At 41.7% G+C, this 16900-nt stretch overlaps 1 gene segment (V, D, J or C); it reads right to left on the bottom strand.

Moving 5' to 3' along the window:
• Positions 1–13468: 13468 nt before the first annotated feature.
• Positions 13469–13919, bottom strand: LOC129407004 (Ig lambda-2 chain V region-like; the record flags this gene model as incomplete). The annotated part of the segment is given in 2 exon segments: positions 13469–13767; positions 13874–13919. Coding segments are annotated over 2 exon segments (345 nt in total), but the record flags the coding sequence as incomplete, so codon positions are not given.
• Between the last annotated feature and the right edge of the window lie 2981 nt (positions 13920–16900).

Below are 16900 nucleotides of genomic sequence, written 5' to 3'. Positions count from 1 at the left end.
TCTCATCTGAATGCACAGGGAACAGCCACCTGGCCCAGACACCAAGTTTACTGATCTCACTGAACAGATAAAGAAGAAGCACAGGTAGTTCCACAGTGACCCTGCTAATTGTATTTGAAAAAACTGAAATGAAAATAATATCTTAAAAGAGCTCATAGACTAGATTACAAATAATATTTCAAGTAAGGTACAGAATTGTATATTAGATAAAAATAAACAGTAGTAAAAGATATGAAAAGCCATGTAGAGCAAGTTTATAGATTTGCATAAAATGTAGAAGATATCATGAGGGTAGTTAGAGAAGTCTCAAGATTACATGGTCAAATTTCATTTCAATGATTTTCATAAGGGGCTCAAATGGTGGTACAGACAAGCCCTGGTCCTTGTCTGAGTCAGTGTGCTTGCTCAGGAGATGTTACTCAGGCTTTCAGGTTTCGTCTACACAATTCTGTAGTTTCCTACCATTTCCGTGAATGTGGCCAACCCAGGCTCTAATCTCTGGCATTTCATACGGTCTCTGAGGACACCAGGAGTGATCCATCTGTACAGATCTCTGACCACTAGTGGGTGTGGCTCAAATACAAACAAAAATATTTTTTGTAACTGTAGCACTGTCGTCGCACTGTTGTCCCATTGTTCATCGAGTTGCTTCAGCAGGCACCAGTAACATCTCCATCGTGAGACTTGTTGTACTGTTTTTGGCTTATTGAATATGCCATGGGTAGCTTGCCATGCTCTACAGTGCGGGAGGGACACTCTCGGTAGCTTGCTGGGCTCTCTGAGAGGAATGGAGGAATTGACCCCAGATGGCCGCGTGCAAAGCAAATGCCCTACCTTCTGTGTTATCGCTCCAGCCCTTTTTCATAAATTTTAAAAAAGTATATCATATTTTTGAAAACATAATAATACTATACTCAATACTCAAATAAATAATTTTTAAAATAATTAAATTTTTATACCTCTAACTTTGTTTTTGTTTGGATTTTGGGGCAACCCCCGCTTTGTGTTTGAAAGTCCCGTCTGCGAGGCTCAAAGAACTGCAATCCTGGAGAATTTACCAATGCTTCTGGCATGATAAGAATGCACATAACCTACTGAACTATCTCTCTGACTAACCTATAAATTTAAATGTTAAAACAAATGTTCTAAATTAAATTTTAAAAATTCCAAAGGTGGGTTAGTATACTGACAAAGTATTTACATCCCACTCTGACTTCATCCAAAGAAACATCAACTGTCATCTTTCAGAACATAAGGAGGAATTCCTGAGTGCACAGCTAGCAGCAACCCCTAAGCATTGCTGGGTGTGGCCGCCAAAACAAAACAAAACAAAACAAAACCCAAACCCCAAAAATCAAAAGTATCCGTGTCCCATGGTAACTTCCAAAATTCACAATGTTGTTTGTAATTTTTCAGAGCAAATGATCATTCATTTCATAAGTAATTATAAATGATTTTCTGGACATTACTGATGACAGAATGTAATTGGAATTAATTTCTAAACATTCCATATGATTATGTTATATTTAATGTGTATCAATTTAGAACAACATGTATACTATATAAAAAGTTTTCAATGATGTTATAAATACATAAAATATTGTTTTATTCCTTACACATAATGTGTGTGAACATTGATAGTGATGCTGCATATGGAGGAAATGTAATCGATTTTACGCCAATCACATTACCTGTGCATGCCTGGCAAATTCCTGTGATCAGCTTGTATGCCAAAAAAAAGAAATAGCGTAAATCCTAACTTAATAAGAAGCCAGGAACTAGGACACCATTATTTAAGTGAAGGAATTGATCATGACCTGGAATAACTTTGTTTACTTGAAAGTTTGCAGGAATATTTGTTATTTTTCATTAACAATATAGAGAAGACCTAGCAATAGATGACTTTACTAGAAGTCATCTATCTTTTGCTGCAGTAATCAGCAACAAAAGCTGAAGCTTAGCTCTGGGTTTATGTCTCACTTCCCCACTTCCATCTGTCACTGTGGAAATGGTTGCTGAACCACAGAGCACAGAAATACTCAGCCTCGTCCTCTTCCTTGGCTCCAGTGATGGTGAGGACTGCCTTGTTTCCAAGCAGGAAGCCAGAGAATCGGGCAGGAACATCAGGATATCTATTACTGGTTCCACCCATTAGACCCCAGGGTTTCTGGTAGGGCTTCTGTTGAACCCAACAGGCAAGGTGATTGGTGGTGACAGCCCCAGTACTGGAGCCACAGGTGAGTGTAACTGTGCCTCCAGGAGTTGTGGCTAGTGAGGATTCTTGAATCACCACATTCTGAGCAGTAACCCCTGAAAACAGATGTGAGATCAAGGGCTTAGGATAAAACAATAATACAAAGGTGCAGCAGAGTATCCTTTGCCATTTTCTCCCACCAACCCAGAGAGTCCCCCTGACCTGTGCAGTGAGCCAGAAATGTGAGCAGGAGAGGAGCCCAGGCCATGGTGGAGACAACCCAAGGCTGTAATGTGTCAGACTCCCTCAGCTCAGGACCAGCCTCCAAGTTCTCCTTATACCTGCTTCCCCCTGTGAAGGTGGGGCTGTCATGCAAATGAGTTCCTGAGGGTCACTCAGCAGTGTGACCATGGCAGAGTTTCTTAGTTGTTTCACGTCAGTGACATGTACTAGAGGGCCCTAGGGTCTGGAGCTACAGCTCATTGCAGAACTTGCTCTCAGAATATGGCACACTGCCCCCCCTAGTGTCCACTGATGAGAAGATTCACCATTGCTTGTCTTTTTTTTCCTTGTTTCCAATTTCTTTTCTCACATCTGGAGATTTTATGTCTCCAACAATCTAAATTCGGTCTCTGTGATTCCCCACGCAGGAACCGGATGAATGAGTTTTATGAAAGGGGAATCTGCACACATCAGCATTCTTCTTCTTCTTTATCCTCCTCCACTTTCCTTAGACAACTCTGTTGAGCTGAAGCTCTGAGCTACAGGATTGTTTCCTGTTAATTGCTGCAAGTTCCTGAAAAACTCATGGACTAATGTGGATACTTTGCCATTTGGGTAATTGATGATGTCACGTGTAATGCTTCTCTGCCACCTGTGCCTTTTACAGCTGAGTACTATTTAGTTCTCAGTTCTTAAATGAAAGCAAAACAAAATCTATTGTAGATAAAAGAGAATTTGAAGTCCTTTGATGTTGGCGAGGGGCCTGGGCACCCTCTGCATCTGTCCCTGTAAGCAGGGATTGGGTGAGGAGGGGTCCTAGGCACTCCCTACCTTAGTTCCTGTAAACGGGAATGAGTATGGAGAAACATGGCATGAGAGCGAGTCATCCCCTGACAGCCAACCTTGATAGGCGGCAGAAGGGCCACCATGCTCTGGCGACCTGCCTAGAGAGAAAAGTTGAAGGGCCACCATGCTCTGGCAGCTGGACTTGAGAGGAGGCTGAAGGGAGGATTGGCTCCTGTCTGCCATGGCCATGCTCAAGGCCACATCTGAGATTTTCTCAAGAAAACATTCCCGTGTTTCTCACGGCTGAAAGAAGGAACTGTAAAACAAGTAAGATTGGCAAAAATAAAGATGCTCTTACCACTTAATAATGTTTATACCACTTATGTAACCTGCTGATCGTTGCTAAAATAAGACTATATAAGCCCGCTTGGATTTCAATAAACTTGCTGTATGCTGCATATTGCATGCAGTCCTCCCTAGCCCACTCAACTCTCATTCTCTCTCTCTGGCCGAGGTTCAAGTTGGCTGCGAGGGCCGCGGCACTTTGAGTCCTGTATGTCCTGGGGCGGAGCATCTCACCTCTACCTAAAGTACTTGAGGGTGCTGCTACTGAACCCCTGGAGTTGGAGGAGTCAAATAACCTCATCTATTGGGTCTGAGGCATTCAAGGGGAGACTTGCATTAAGCAAGCTTTTCTTAAAGTTTTTCATTATTTTCCCACATTAAAACTATTGGCACATACCTATTGTACAGCTCACAAAACTTGACTCTCATTCACAATATTTTAAGTTATATTTCCTGACGCCACCTGGAATAGACATGATTTGAAAATTATCATCTCAGCTTCCTCTCCCTGTTTGTATGGCTACATTCCAGTATCATGAATTTTTTTAAAAAATTTCTAATGCCCTCCATTACCTTGGGAATAATTGGCCTTTGACCTCAAAATATTTTACCCATTGCCTAAAGGTGAGGTCACGTCAGCCCATCATTGGTGTGCTATGCTTCGAAAGGTTTTTTGCTCCTTTGTGAACAAATTTATACAAATACAGACCAATCTTCAAGTCACTGAAAGACCCCCTAGTGGGAACAGGCTTCTCAGGCATGATTTCCATAGAAAATGCTTAGTCTTGGCTCTCTTAGGTCCTGATTTCTTGAATCCATGGTTGGCTTCTGACTACAACAGGATCTGGCCTTATAACCTTCTTGTCAAATTTGTTTCCTCTATGTTTGAGGCCATTAAATTACAGAAGGTGACTAATGTGCAACCAGACGCAAGGAACTGAGGCGTGTTACTGACGACCTCCCCACATCCTTCTTCCGAAGACACCTTCACTGCACTATTGATGCCCATAAGCAGGAAGTACCTTGAGCAATTTGATGATCCATTTCCTGACTGCACTCAGAATCTTTTTCTTTGAGAGGAGAAAATGAAAGAGGGAGCCTCAGTTTCTCATTAGCGATTGATGTTACCAATTCGTTTTTAGCTGTCTCCATTCCACACTTTAAGCATCCTCTCCCGTCTTGAGTTCACCTTTTTGAGGAAGGGAAGTTTGAAATTTCCCAAGACAAATGTTCCACTGCAGAGCTAGAGTGTTTTGACACTAAGAGAGAATGGTCAATACCTATCTTAAATGGTCAAATAGATATCCCAAAAGAACTAAGTCAGCCAGCCCACACAGTAAGATCCCTAAATACTCATGAAAAGCCTGTCCCTTGGCAGGTAGCACAAATATCAACCCAGTTTTTCTTTTTCTTTTTTTCTTTCTTTTTGGGTCACACCTGGCTATGCACAGGGGTTACTCCTGGCTCTGCACTCAGGAATTACCCCTGGCCATGCTCAGGGGACCATATGGGATGCTGGGAATCGAACCCGGGTCGGCCGTGTGCAAGGCAAACGCCCTACCCGCTGTGCTATCGCTCCGGCCCTGAGCATCCATTTTTTAAACAATGTTTTCATTTCTACAAATATTGAACAATCTAGAAGCATGTAGAGAACACAGAGACAAGTTTTCCCTGCTGTGCATCACTTCTTTGTCTGGGACCAGGAAAGTGTGAGAATAGCTTAGTTCTCAAGGAGAGAGACAGAGAATCAGACCAGAGCCCAGCGGTGTTTTGGATATGTTGTAAATTAGTGTCTTGGGAGCTTGACCAATCTTCTGTTGAAACCAGTATGAATACTGACCATCAGTGACTGCTTCAATGCTGAGACCACATGTGAGAATGACTGTCTCTTCTGTGTTCATGGTCAGTGAAGGCTGATTCACCACAGCCTGAGAATTGGATCCTGAAATGGAAACAGAAGCATGTCAGGAATGAAGATTGAAGTCAAGAGAAATCCTCCAAGTTCTCGTCACTGAAATCTCCACAAACTGGGCGAGTGAGTAAGGAAGAGGAGGACAAGAAGAAAGAAGAGAGGAGTTTACTCATAGTATGACTTTCAAGGACATACTGACCCCATAGTTGACTCTTGACCTGTGGGGCCTCTTTCTTATTCCTCTGGCCCTGAGGGAAGTGTTATTGTTGGGTGTGCTTGCTGAAAACCTGAGTCCTTTAGCATACATGCCCTCTCCCAATTGTCTCTTCAATTAAAGACTAGCTTTGCTGGGAGGGGGAATCCTGGGATGGTTGGGAGCTATGTTAGTCCCTTAGGAGGAAGCACGTGTTGGCACTTATAGATCAGACCAAAGAGATTAGATTTTCTGGGGTTCATACAGTCTGGTTTTGCTGTAGGCCTTGTTCACTTTAAAAGTGTCATGGGGCTGGAGAGACAGTAGAGTGGGTAAGGACCTTGCCCTAACTGAACGCACCTGACCCAGGTTCTATCCCTGGCAACCCATATGGTCTCCTCTACCTGTCAGTATTAATTCCTGAGTACAGAAACAGGAATATTACCTGAGCATGGTCATGAAGAGGAGGGCAGGTTAAGGGTTAAATATTTTGTTGGGGACTGTTCAGGACCCTGAACAAAAGAGGACCCCGAAACCTTTACCCTGGACAAACCGCAAAATTCTATTACCAGCTTTGCATAACCTGAGGCACAGGTGCCCTTGTGACAAAGGAAATAGCTAAACTCAAGAAGTAAAAGTAGCCCAGGGCAGGTAACCTCGAGACCCCAAAAGGCCCATAAAGTAGAATGCCTTCCTCTACACTAAAAGCCTTGTGCATTCCTCCTGACAGATGCTCCTGCCAGATAAACCCTTGTCTTCCCCTCCCCACTATTTCTCAACCTACTCTTGGAGAATACTGTAAGCCCACCAAAGTACGCCCCGAACTTTTCCTTATTTGGTCTGAGAAGACACTTCCCTGATGATTGACAACTTATGTACCAACCCTCTGCTAAGAAAGGTATAAAACCAGCATGGCTGTTAATAAAGACGCTCTTGATCAGTACTTATCATCTTGAGCCCCCTATTTATTATCCTCACCAGTTTCATTTTCAGATCGGGACCGCTCATAGAACCCATCCAATTAGGAGCGCTTTCCACTGTTGTCTCTCCATGGGCCGGAGAGATCTCCAGGGGAACGTGCAATTTTCCTTTGTAACTGTTTGACTGCTTTGAAAAAGGTTTTCTTCACGACCTCCCGCTGGGCAGGAAACTGTCACCAAATGGGCCAACAAACTGCCCTAGGAACTGTAAGCAAACATTTGCCTGGAAACACAGAGTGGCAAAATGGATCCGGAAATTAAACCCAACATTCTGCTGTTTACAAGAAACACACCTGAACAAACAGAGTAAACACAGACTCAAAGTCATAGGATGGAAAACAATCCTGCAAGCAAACAACTCCCTTAAAAAAAGCTGGAGTGGCCATCCTAGTATCCGACAATATAGATTTCAGGTTGACAAAAGATTAGAAGGGACAGCGAAGGCCACTTTCTATTCATCAAGGGATATGTGCAACAGGAGGAAATCACACTCTTAAACATATACGCACCCAATGAACGACCGGCTAAATATTTAAAACAACTCCTTACAGACCTCAAAGAGGACATCACTAACAGCACAATAGTAATTGGAGACTTCAATATCCCCCTATCACCTCTGGATAGATCAACAAGAACAAAACTCAGCAAGGAAACACTGACTCTGAAAGAAGAAATGGAAGAGAGAGGCCTAATAGACCTGTACAGGGCTTTACACCCCCAAAAGAAAGATTACACATTCTTTTCCAGTGCACACGGAACATTTTTTAAAAAAAGAATACCTTTTTTTTCTTTTCTCTATGTTCATGATGGGGATATTTTTCTGTGAGAATTTTATATTTGCAGAAAAGAAGCAAAAAAATATAGAAAGATTTCTCAATAGACTTATACAGTAAAGTTGCAGGCTACAAAATCAATACCCAAAAATCCATGGCCTTCATATATGCAAACAATGAGGCAGAGGAAAGGGACATGAAAAAAGCAATCCCATTCACAATCGTGCCCCAGAAAATCAAGTACCTCGGAATCAGCTTAACCAAGGAAGTAAAAGACCTTTACAAAGAAAACTACATAACGCTACTCCATGAAATCAAAGAGGACATGAGGAAATGGAAACATATACCCTGCTCGTGGATAGGGAGAATCAATGTTGTCAAAATGGCAATACTCCCTAAAGCATTATACAGATTCAATGCGATCCCTATAAATATACCCATGACACTCTTCAAAGAAATGGATCAAGCAATCCTAAAATTCATATGGAATAACAAACGTCCAAGGATAGCTAAAACAATTCTTGGGAAAAAGATGATGGGAGGCATCACCATCCCCAATCTCAAAGTTTACTACAAAGCAGTAACAATTAAAACAGCATGGTACTGGAACAAAGGCAGAGCCGTAGACCAATGGAACAGGGTGGAATATCCCTACACACAACCCCAAATGTATGACCATCTAATCTTTGATAAGGGAGCAAGAGATGTGAAGTGGAGCAAGGAAAGCCTCTTTAACAAATGGTGTTGGCACAACTGGACAACCACATGCAAAAAAATGGGTTTAGACCTTGACCTGACACCATGCACAAAAGTCAGATCAAAATGGATTAAAGACCTCAACATTAGACCACAAACCATAAGGTACATTGAAGACAATGTCGGCGAAACCCTCCACGATATTGAAGATAAAGGTATCTTCAAAGGTGGCACGGAACTAAGCAATCTAGTAAAAACAGAGATCAACAAATGGGACTACATTAAACTAAAAAGCTTCTGCACCGCAAGAGATACATTGACCAGAATCCAAAGACTATCCACAGAATGGGAAAGGATATTTACACAATACCCATCAGATAAGGGGTTGATATCAATGGTATATAAAGCACTGGTTGAACTCTACAAGAAGAAAACATCCAACCCCATCAAAAAATGGGGCGAAGAAATGAACAGAAACTTTACCAAGGAAGAAATACGAATGGCCAAAAGGCACATGAAAAAGTGCTCTGCATCACTAATCATCAGAGAGATGCAGATCAAAACAACCATGAGATACCACCTCACACCACAGAGACTAGCACACATCCAAAAGAACAAAAGCAACCGCTGTTGGAGAGGATGCGGGGAGAAAGGGACCCTTCTTCACTGCTGGTGGGAATGCCGACTGGTTCAGCCCTTCTGGAAAACAATTTGGACGATTCTCAAAAAATTAGATATTGAATTCCCATTTGACCCAGCAATACCACTGCTGGGAATATATCCCAGAGAGGCAAAAAAGTACAATCGAAACAACATCTGCACATGTATGTTCATCGCAGCACTGTTTACAATAGCCAGAATCTGGAAAAAACCCGAATGCCCCAGAACGGATGACTGGTTGAGGAAACTTTGGTACATCTATACAATGGAATACTATGCAGCTGTTAGAAAAAAGGAAGTCAAGAATTTTGTAGTTAAGTGGATGGGCATGAAAAGTTTCATGCTGAGTGAAATGAGTCAGAAAGAGAGAGACAGACATAGAAAGATTGCACTCATCTATGGTATATAGAATAACAGAGTGGGAGACTAACACCCAAGAACTGTAGAAATAAGTACCAGGAGGTTGACTCCATGGCTTCGAGGCTGGCCTCACGTTCCAGGGAAAGGGCAACTCAGAGAAGCGATCACCAACTACATTGTAGTCGAAGGCCATGTGGGGGAAGGGAGTTGCGGGCTGAATGAGGGCTAGAGACTGAGCACAGCGGCCACTCAACACCTTTATTGCAAACCACAACAGCTAATTAGAGAGAGAAAACAGAAGGGAATGCCTTGCCACAGTGGCAGGGTGGGGTGGGGGGGAGATGGGATTGGGGAGGGTGGGAGGGATGCTGGGTTTACGGGTGGTGGAGAATGGGCACTGGTGAAGGGATGGGTTCCCGAACTTTGTATGAGGGAAGTATAAGCACAAAAGTGTATAAATCTGTAACTGTACCCTCACGGTGATTCTCTAATTAAAAATAAATAAAATTAAAAAAAAATATAGAAAGATTTCTTATGTATGTTTTGCCTTTTACCTATAATTAGGTATTATATTAATCTTGATCATTTGGTTATTGGGTATATACTTTAGTTACTGTTACAATTTTTCCATCTTTCCATTTTCAAATAGTTGTCAGCACACTGAAACTGTTTCTATTCTATTTCTATTTTTGTATGGTGATATCCAATTTATTTTTTACTTTATAATTCCCTAATTATTTAGGTCATAAGTTCTTGTGTTTCTTCCTTATATTGTGAATAACTAGCAATGTGTTAACTCTATTTTTAAAGTTAATTCCTATTTTCTTGCCTTATTATTTCTACTGATTTTAAATAGATTTGTATTTTGTGTTTATTTATAATTGGTCAACTTTCGAGAAATTTGCTAAAGAATCTGAGGGATATTCTTTGTTTGGTTCATTTATGTTTTGGTTAGTTTTAACATACGTGATTATTCAGAAGAAATGAAAATGATCAAATAAACAATTTTATTTTCCAGCAAGTAGGTTCAGGCTTTTTAGTCAATTAAATTATCACGTTGGATGTCACTGTCACTGTTATCCTGTTGCTCATCTATTTGTTAGAGCGGGCACCAGTAATGTCTCTAATTGTGAGACTTATTGTTACTGTTCTTTTTTTAAATTTTTTTTTCATATAACAGTATTTTAATATTTATTTAAGTAACAAAACATGCGGGTCAATACTTAAGGCATATACAATAAGTCAGAGCAACAACAAATTTACAAAGCAAAATCTAAATTCATGGAGCATTCAAGCAATTAAGAGTTGGCTAGAGAAGGCGCTAATTAAAAACCCAACTAAATCACACCCAGGGCTTGAGATCTACTAGGGCTGCCCAGTGGCAGGAGGAAGAAAATTGGACCCCAGAACTTTAGTTCCAATTCTGAGAATCTCACCCATCACCACAGACTGAATTTCTCTACTTCCTCTTCCCTCTACCCCGATTACCCCCTCCCCACTTTGATTTTTAAATATTATTGAATCACCTTGAGATAGTTACAAGCTTTCATGTATGTGTTCTTGGTGTATCCAATAAGCCACGTTTAGTTGCCAGGCTCTGCCATGCGGGAGATACTCTCGGTAGCTTGCCGGGATCTCTGAGAGTAGTGGAGGAAATGAGCACAGGTCGGCCGCAGGAAAGGTGAACACCCACCGCTGTGCTATCACTCCAGCCCCACATTGGATATGACTAATTTTTTTCTGAGTTGATCTGCAAATGTATTCCTGAATTATCCTGTATGTGTTATCTTCCATCACAATCTTGTTCCTTCAGTTGGCCATTATGGAAGCTTTTCTTCAAAATTGGGATAGGAGAAATAATATTTAGGTTGTGGGGTATGTTGGGGCTGGCTCTTCAGGTCTGACCTACCTGTGCAATGAGAGAGGCACACGAGTAGGAGAGGAGCCCGGGCCCTGGTACATAAAGATCCCTGACCCCACCTTTGAGAATTTCTACCCAGGTCTCCTTTTCTTCTTCACTCTATGTCAATGTAAGGACTATCTATGCAAACAATTTTCCATCCTTAATTACCCACGGCTTTTGGGGGCTGTGGACAGTGGGGACAGGAGGCCTCTGCTCTTTTTCAGACAGTTTCATTTTCTGTTTCTCTCTCTCTCTCTCTCTCTCTCTCTCTCTCTCTCTCTCTCCTCCCTCCTTCCCTCTCTCTCTCTCTTATCTTTTGGATCACAGAAGAGCCTGATAAGCTCCGCATGGCGTATTCGATATGCCAAATACAGTAACAATAACAGGTCTCATTCTTCTGACCCTCTAATCATTGGGAAACAAGAGTAAGGAGAGGCTGCTTAAATCTCAGGGCTGGAACAAATGGAGACATTATTGGCACCCGCTCGAGTAAATCAATGAACAACTAGATGACAATGATACAGTGAATTACCTACACCCTCCGGAGTCCTGTATCTGGAACCCAAATCTCAGCCCAGAGTCAGCAGTGAGGAGATTTGCTTTCCCCCTTGGGAGAGCCCAGCAGGAAGCACCTATGGAGACTACAGTTCATGCTCAGCGACTCTGATGGGCCAGAGAAGGTGCAGCTGCAGAGTCTCATCAGTGAGGGCACAGGGAACAGCCACCAACCCAGACACCAAGTTTACTGATCTCACTGCACAGATAAAGAAGAAGCACAGGTAGTTCCACAGTGACCCTGCTAATTGAATTTGAAGAAACTGAAATGAAAATAAAATCTAAAAAGAGCTCATAGACTAGATTACAAATAATATTTCAAGTAAGATACAGAATTGTATATTAGATAAAAATAAGCAGCAGTAAAAGATATGAAAAGCCATATAGAGCAAGTTTATAGATTTGCATAAAATATAGAAGATATCATGAGGGTACTTAGAGAAGTCTCAAGATTACATGGTCAAATTTCATTTCAATGATTTTCATAAGGGGCTAGAATGGTGGTACAGACAAGCCCTGGTCCTTGTCTGAGTCAGTGTGCTTGCTCAGGAGATGTTACACAGGCTTTCAGGTTTCTTCTAGACAATTCTGTAGTCTCCTACCATTTTCTTGAATGTGGCCAACCCAGGCTCTAATCTCTGGCATTTCATATGGGCTCTGAGGACACCAGGAGTGATCCCTCTGTGCAGATCTCTGACAACTAGTGAGTGTGGCTCAAAAACAAACAAAAATATTTTTTCATAATATTTTAGAAAAATAAATATCATATTTTTGAAAATAAATAATAAAATATTAAATACTCAAATAAATAATTTTCAAAAGAATTGAGTTTATATACATCTAACTATATTTCTGTTGGATTTGTGGGCAACAACAGCTTTGTGCTTGGAAGTCACCCTGGAAGGCTCAAAGAACATGCTATCCTGGAGAATTTACCAATGTTTCTGGCATGAAAAGAATGCACATAACCTACCGAACTATCTCTCTGACTAACCTATAATTTTGAATGTTAAAACAAATGTTCTAAATTAAATTTCAAAAATCCCGGTTGTAGGTTATTATATTGATAAAGTGTATACATCCCACTCTGGCTTCATCCAAAGAAACATCAACTGTCATCTTTCAGAACATAAGGAGGAATTCCTGAGTGCACAGCTAGCAGCAACCCCTAAGCATTGCTGGGTGTGGCCGCCAAAACAAAATAAAACAAAAAAACCCAAAACTCTGAAGTCTAAAGTATCAGTGTCCCATGGTAACTTCCTCAATTCACAATGTTGTTTGTAATTTTTCAGAGCAAATGATCATTAATTTCATAAGTATTTATCAATGATTTTCTGGACTTTAATGATAACAGAATATAAATGGAATTAATTTTTAAATATTCCATCTGGTTATGTTATATTTAAGTATACTAGTTTAGAGCAACACGTACACTGTATAAAAAGCTTTTCAGTGATGTTATAAATTCATAAAATATTGTTTAATTCCTTACTCTTAATGTGAATGAACATTGTTAGTGATGCTGCATATGGAGAAAATATAATTGACTTTACCCCAATAATATTACCTGTGCATACCTGGAAAATTCCTAGACCCTGTGATCAGCTTGTATACCAAAAAAAAAAAAAAAGAAATAGAGTAAATCCTAACTTAATGAGAATTCAGGAACTAGGAAACCAGTGTTTAAGTGAAGAAATTGATCATAACGTGGAATAAATTTGTTTATTTGAAAGTTTGCAGGAATAGTTGTTATTTTTCATCAAAAATGCAGAGAAAACCTTGAAATAGATTACTTCATTACAGGATCTGCTGTACTCAGCAGCAAAAGATAAAGCTTAGCCCCAGGTTTATGTCTCACTTCCCCACTTGCATCTGTCACTGTGGAAATGGTTGCTGAACCACAGAGCACAGAAATACTCAGCCTCATCCTCTTCCTTGGCTCCAGTGATGGTGAGGACTGCCTTGTTTCCAAGCAGGGAGCCAGAGAATCTGGCAGGTACATCTGGAAGCCTATTACTGGTTCCACCTGTTAGACCCCAGGTTTTCTGGTACGGCTTCTGTTGAATCCAATTAGCATAATTACTGGTGGTGACAGCCCCAGTACTGGAGCCACAGGTGAGTGTAACTGTGCCTCCAGGAGTTGTGGCTAGTGAGGATTCTTGAATCACCACATACTGAGAAGTGACCCCTGAAAACAGATATAAGACCAAGGGCTTAAGATGAGACAATGATGTAAAAGTGCAGCAGAGTATCCTTTGCCATTTTCTCCCACCAACCCAGAGAGTGCCCCTGACCTGTGCAGTGAGCCAGAAATGTGAGCAGGAGAGGAGCCCAGGCCATGGTGGAGACAACCCAATGCTGTGACTTGTCAGACCTCTCAGCTCAGGACCAGCCTCCAAGCTCTCCTTATACCTGCTTCCCCCTGTGGAGGTGGGGCTGTCATGCAAATGAGTTCCTGAGGGTCACTCAGCAGTGTGACCATGGCAGTTTCTGAGTTGCTCCATGTTAGTGACATGTACTAGAGGGCCCTAGGGTCTGCAGCTGCATTTCATTGGAGAACTTGCTCTCAGAATATGGCACACTGCCCCCCCTAGTGTCCACTGATGAGAAGATTCATTATTGCTTGGCTTGTTTTTTTTTTCTAGTTTCCAATTTCTTTGCTCAGATCTGAAGGTTTTAAGTCTCCAACAATCTAAATTCAGTCCCTGTGATTCCCCAGGCAGAAACTGGATGAATGAGTTTTGTGAAAGGGGAATCTGCAAGCATCAGCACTATTCTTCTTCTTTATCCTCCTCCACTTTCCTTAGACAACTCTGTTGAGCAGAGGCTCTGAGGTCTAGGATTCTTCTCTGTTAATTGCTGCAAGTTCCTGAGAAACTCATGGACTAATGTGGATACTTTGCCATAGGGGTAATTGATGATGTCACATGTAATACTTCACCTCTACCAGTGCCTTTTAAAGCTGAGTGCTATTCAATTCTCAGGGTTTTTTTGTTTTGTTTTGTTTTTTATTGAATTATTGTGAGAGTAGTTACAAAGATTTTCAGTTTAAGTCTTAGTCATACAATGGTCCAAGACCCATTCCTTCACCAGTGCACATTTTCTATCACCAAGAACCCCGATATATCCCTTGTCCCACCCTTCCCCCTGTTTATGTGGCAGATGATTTTACTCTCTCTCCACTTTAATCACATTCAACATTTTGACAAAAGACCCACCATTATTAATTGGATTTTTCCTCAACAATCAGACCTTACAAAATAGGCATCATTAGATAATTTGTTTTCTATTGCTAATTATCAAAAGCATATCATGTCACACCGCCTCTTTGCAGCTGCATGATTTTGGATTTCTGATATTTTAGTAATAAGTCTGAGGGATTTCTGCCAAAAGCCTCTGGGTTCCAAGATTGGTTTGTGTGCCTCTGGGATCATGTCTGATTAGGAGCCAGGAACCTTTTGTGGGCAGCAACTCGGGGCCTCATCGGGGCAAGAAGAGGGGCCTATTCCACCTCCCATCCGGAGAGGCTTCATGTGAAACTTCACTTCAGTCTCTTACCTGGCTCTCCAATAGGCTCTGAAAAGGTGGTGGCCACCACACTGCCAGGGAGAAATGACGGGAGGGAAAAACACTTTCCCACCCACGGTGGCACCATGTTGAATACTGAGCAGTAGTTTAATGCTCAGTCCAGATGCATTTCTGCCCAAAGCCACTGGGTTCCAAGATTGGCCTGTGTGCCTCTGGGATCATCGCTGTTCAGGGCCTCGCCAGGGTGGGGAGAGGAGCCGGTTCCATCCCTCATGCTGTGAGGCCCCACATGTCACTGCTCTCTCTCTAGTTTTGGCCAGGGGCAGATGCTAGATAATTTATTTTTCATTGCTCACATTGCATATCAGGAAAGGTCAGAGGAATAGTTCTGATAGCCACATACTGGAGACATGCTTATAGAAGCTCATGGTCACTGGGATTCCATCTGGAGAAGGCAGGGAGACTGCACCTGCTCCATCTGGGGCATCCCAGAGATATTGGCTTGGTATGGGGCATGGAGAAATCTCCAGTGTTGTGGTGCCCACTGGGTTTCTTCAATGCTGAATGGGGCAAGATGGCACCGGGGACCAAGTTCTCAGTTCTTAAATGAAAACAAAACAAACTCTGTTGTAGATAAAAGGGAACTTGAAATCCTTTGCATCCTGTATTTCCTCTGGCTGAGCATCCCACCCACCCCTATTTAAAGTGTTTGAGGATGCTCCTACAGAACCCCTGGAATTGGAGGGGTTAAGTAACCTCAATTACTGGGTCTGATGCATTCTAGGCCAGACTAGCACTAAGCAAGGTTTTCTTAAGATCTTTAATTATTTACGCACATTAAAACCTTTTTGCTACAGCGATAGCACAGTGGTAAGGCTTTCGCCTTTCACATGGCCGACCCATGTTTGATTTCTCTGCCCCTATCAGAGAGTCTGGCAAGCTACTGAGAGTACGGAGCCCACACGGCAGAGCCTGGCAAGCTACCTGTGCGTATTGGATATGCCAAAAACAGTAACAATAAGTCTCTCAATGAGAGACTTACTGGTGTCTGCTTGAACAAATCGATTAAAACCTTTGGTGCTTACCTCTTGTACACCTTACAAAACTTGTCTCTCGTTCACAGTACTTTAAGTTATATTTGTTGATGCTATCCAGAATGGAGATTCTACTCTTAGATAATCATCTCAACTTCCTCTCCCCTGTTTGTATGGCTATGTTCCAATACCACAAACTAAAAAAATTAATTCTAAAGGTCTCCATTATATTGGGAATAATTGGCTTTTGACCTTGAAATATTTTACCCATCGCCTAAAGGTGAGGTTTCATCAGTCCATCATTGGTATGCTACGCATAGAAAAGTATTTTGCTTCTTTGATGAAAAAATTTAGACAAATACAGACCAATCTTCAACTCACTAAAAGATTCCCTAATTGTGGGAACAGGCTTCTCAGGCATGATTTCCATGGTAAATACTAAATCTTGGCTCTTTTAAGTCCTGCCTTTTTTTAATCCATGGTGGTCTTCTGACTACAACTGGACCTGGTCTTATAGCCTTCTTGTCTAATTTGTTTCCTCTATGCTTGAGGCCTCTATGCTTGAGGGCTGGTGAGATAGCACACCGGGTAGGGCATTTGCCTTACATGCAGCCAACCTGGATTGATTCCTCCATCCCTCTCGGAGAGCCCAGCAAGCTACCAAAGCATCTTGCCAGCACGGCAAAACCTGGCAAGCTACCCATGGCATATTTGATATACCAAAAATACTAACAACAAGTCTCACAAAGGAGACAATAC

The sequence above is a fragment of the Sorex araneus genome, chromosome 9 (genome assembly GCF_027595985.1).
Source record: "Sorex araneus isolate mSorAra2 chromosome 9, mSorAra2.pri, whole genome shotgun sequence".
In the NCBI taxonomy this organism is placed as follows: domain Eukaryota; kingdom Metazoa; phylum Chordata; class Mammalia; order Eulipotyphla; family Soricidae; genus Sorex; species Sorex araneus.
This window is presented reverse-complemented; position numbering and strand designations above follow the sequence as displayed.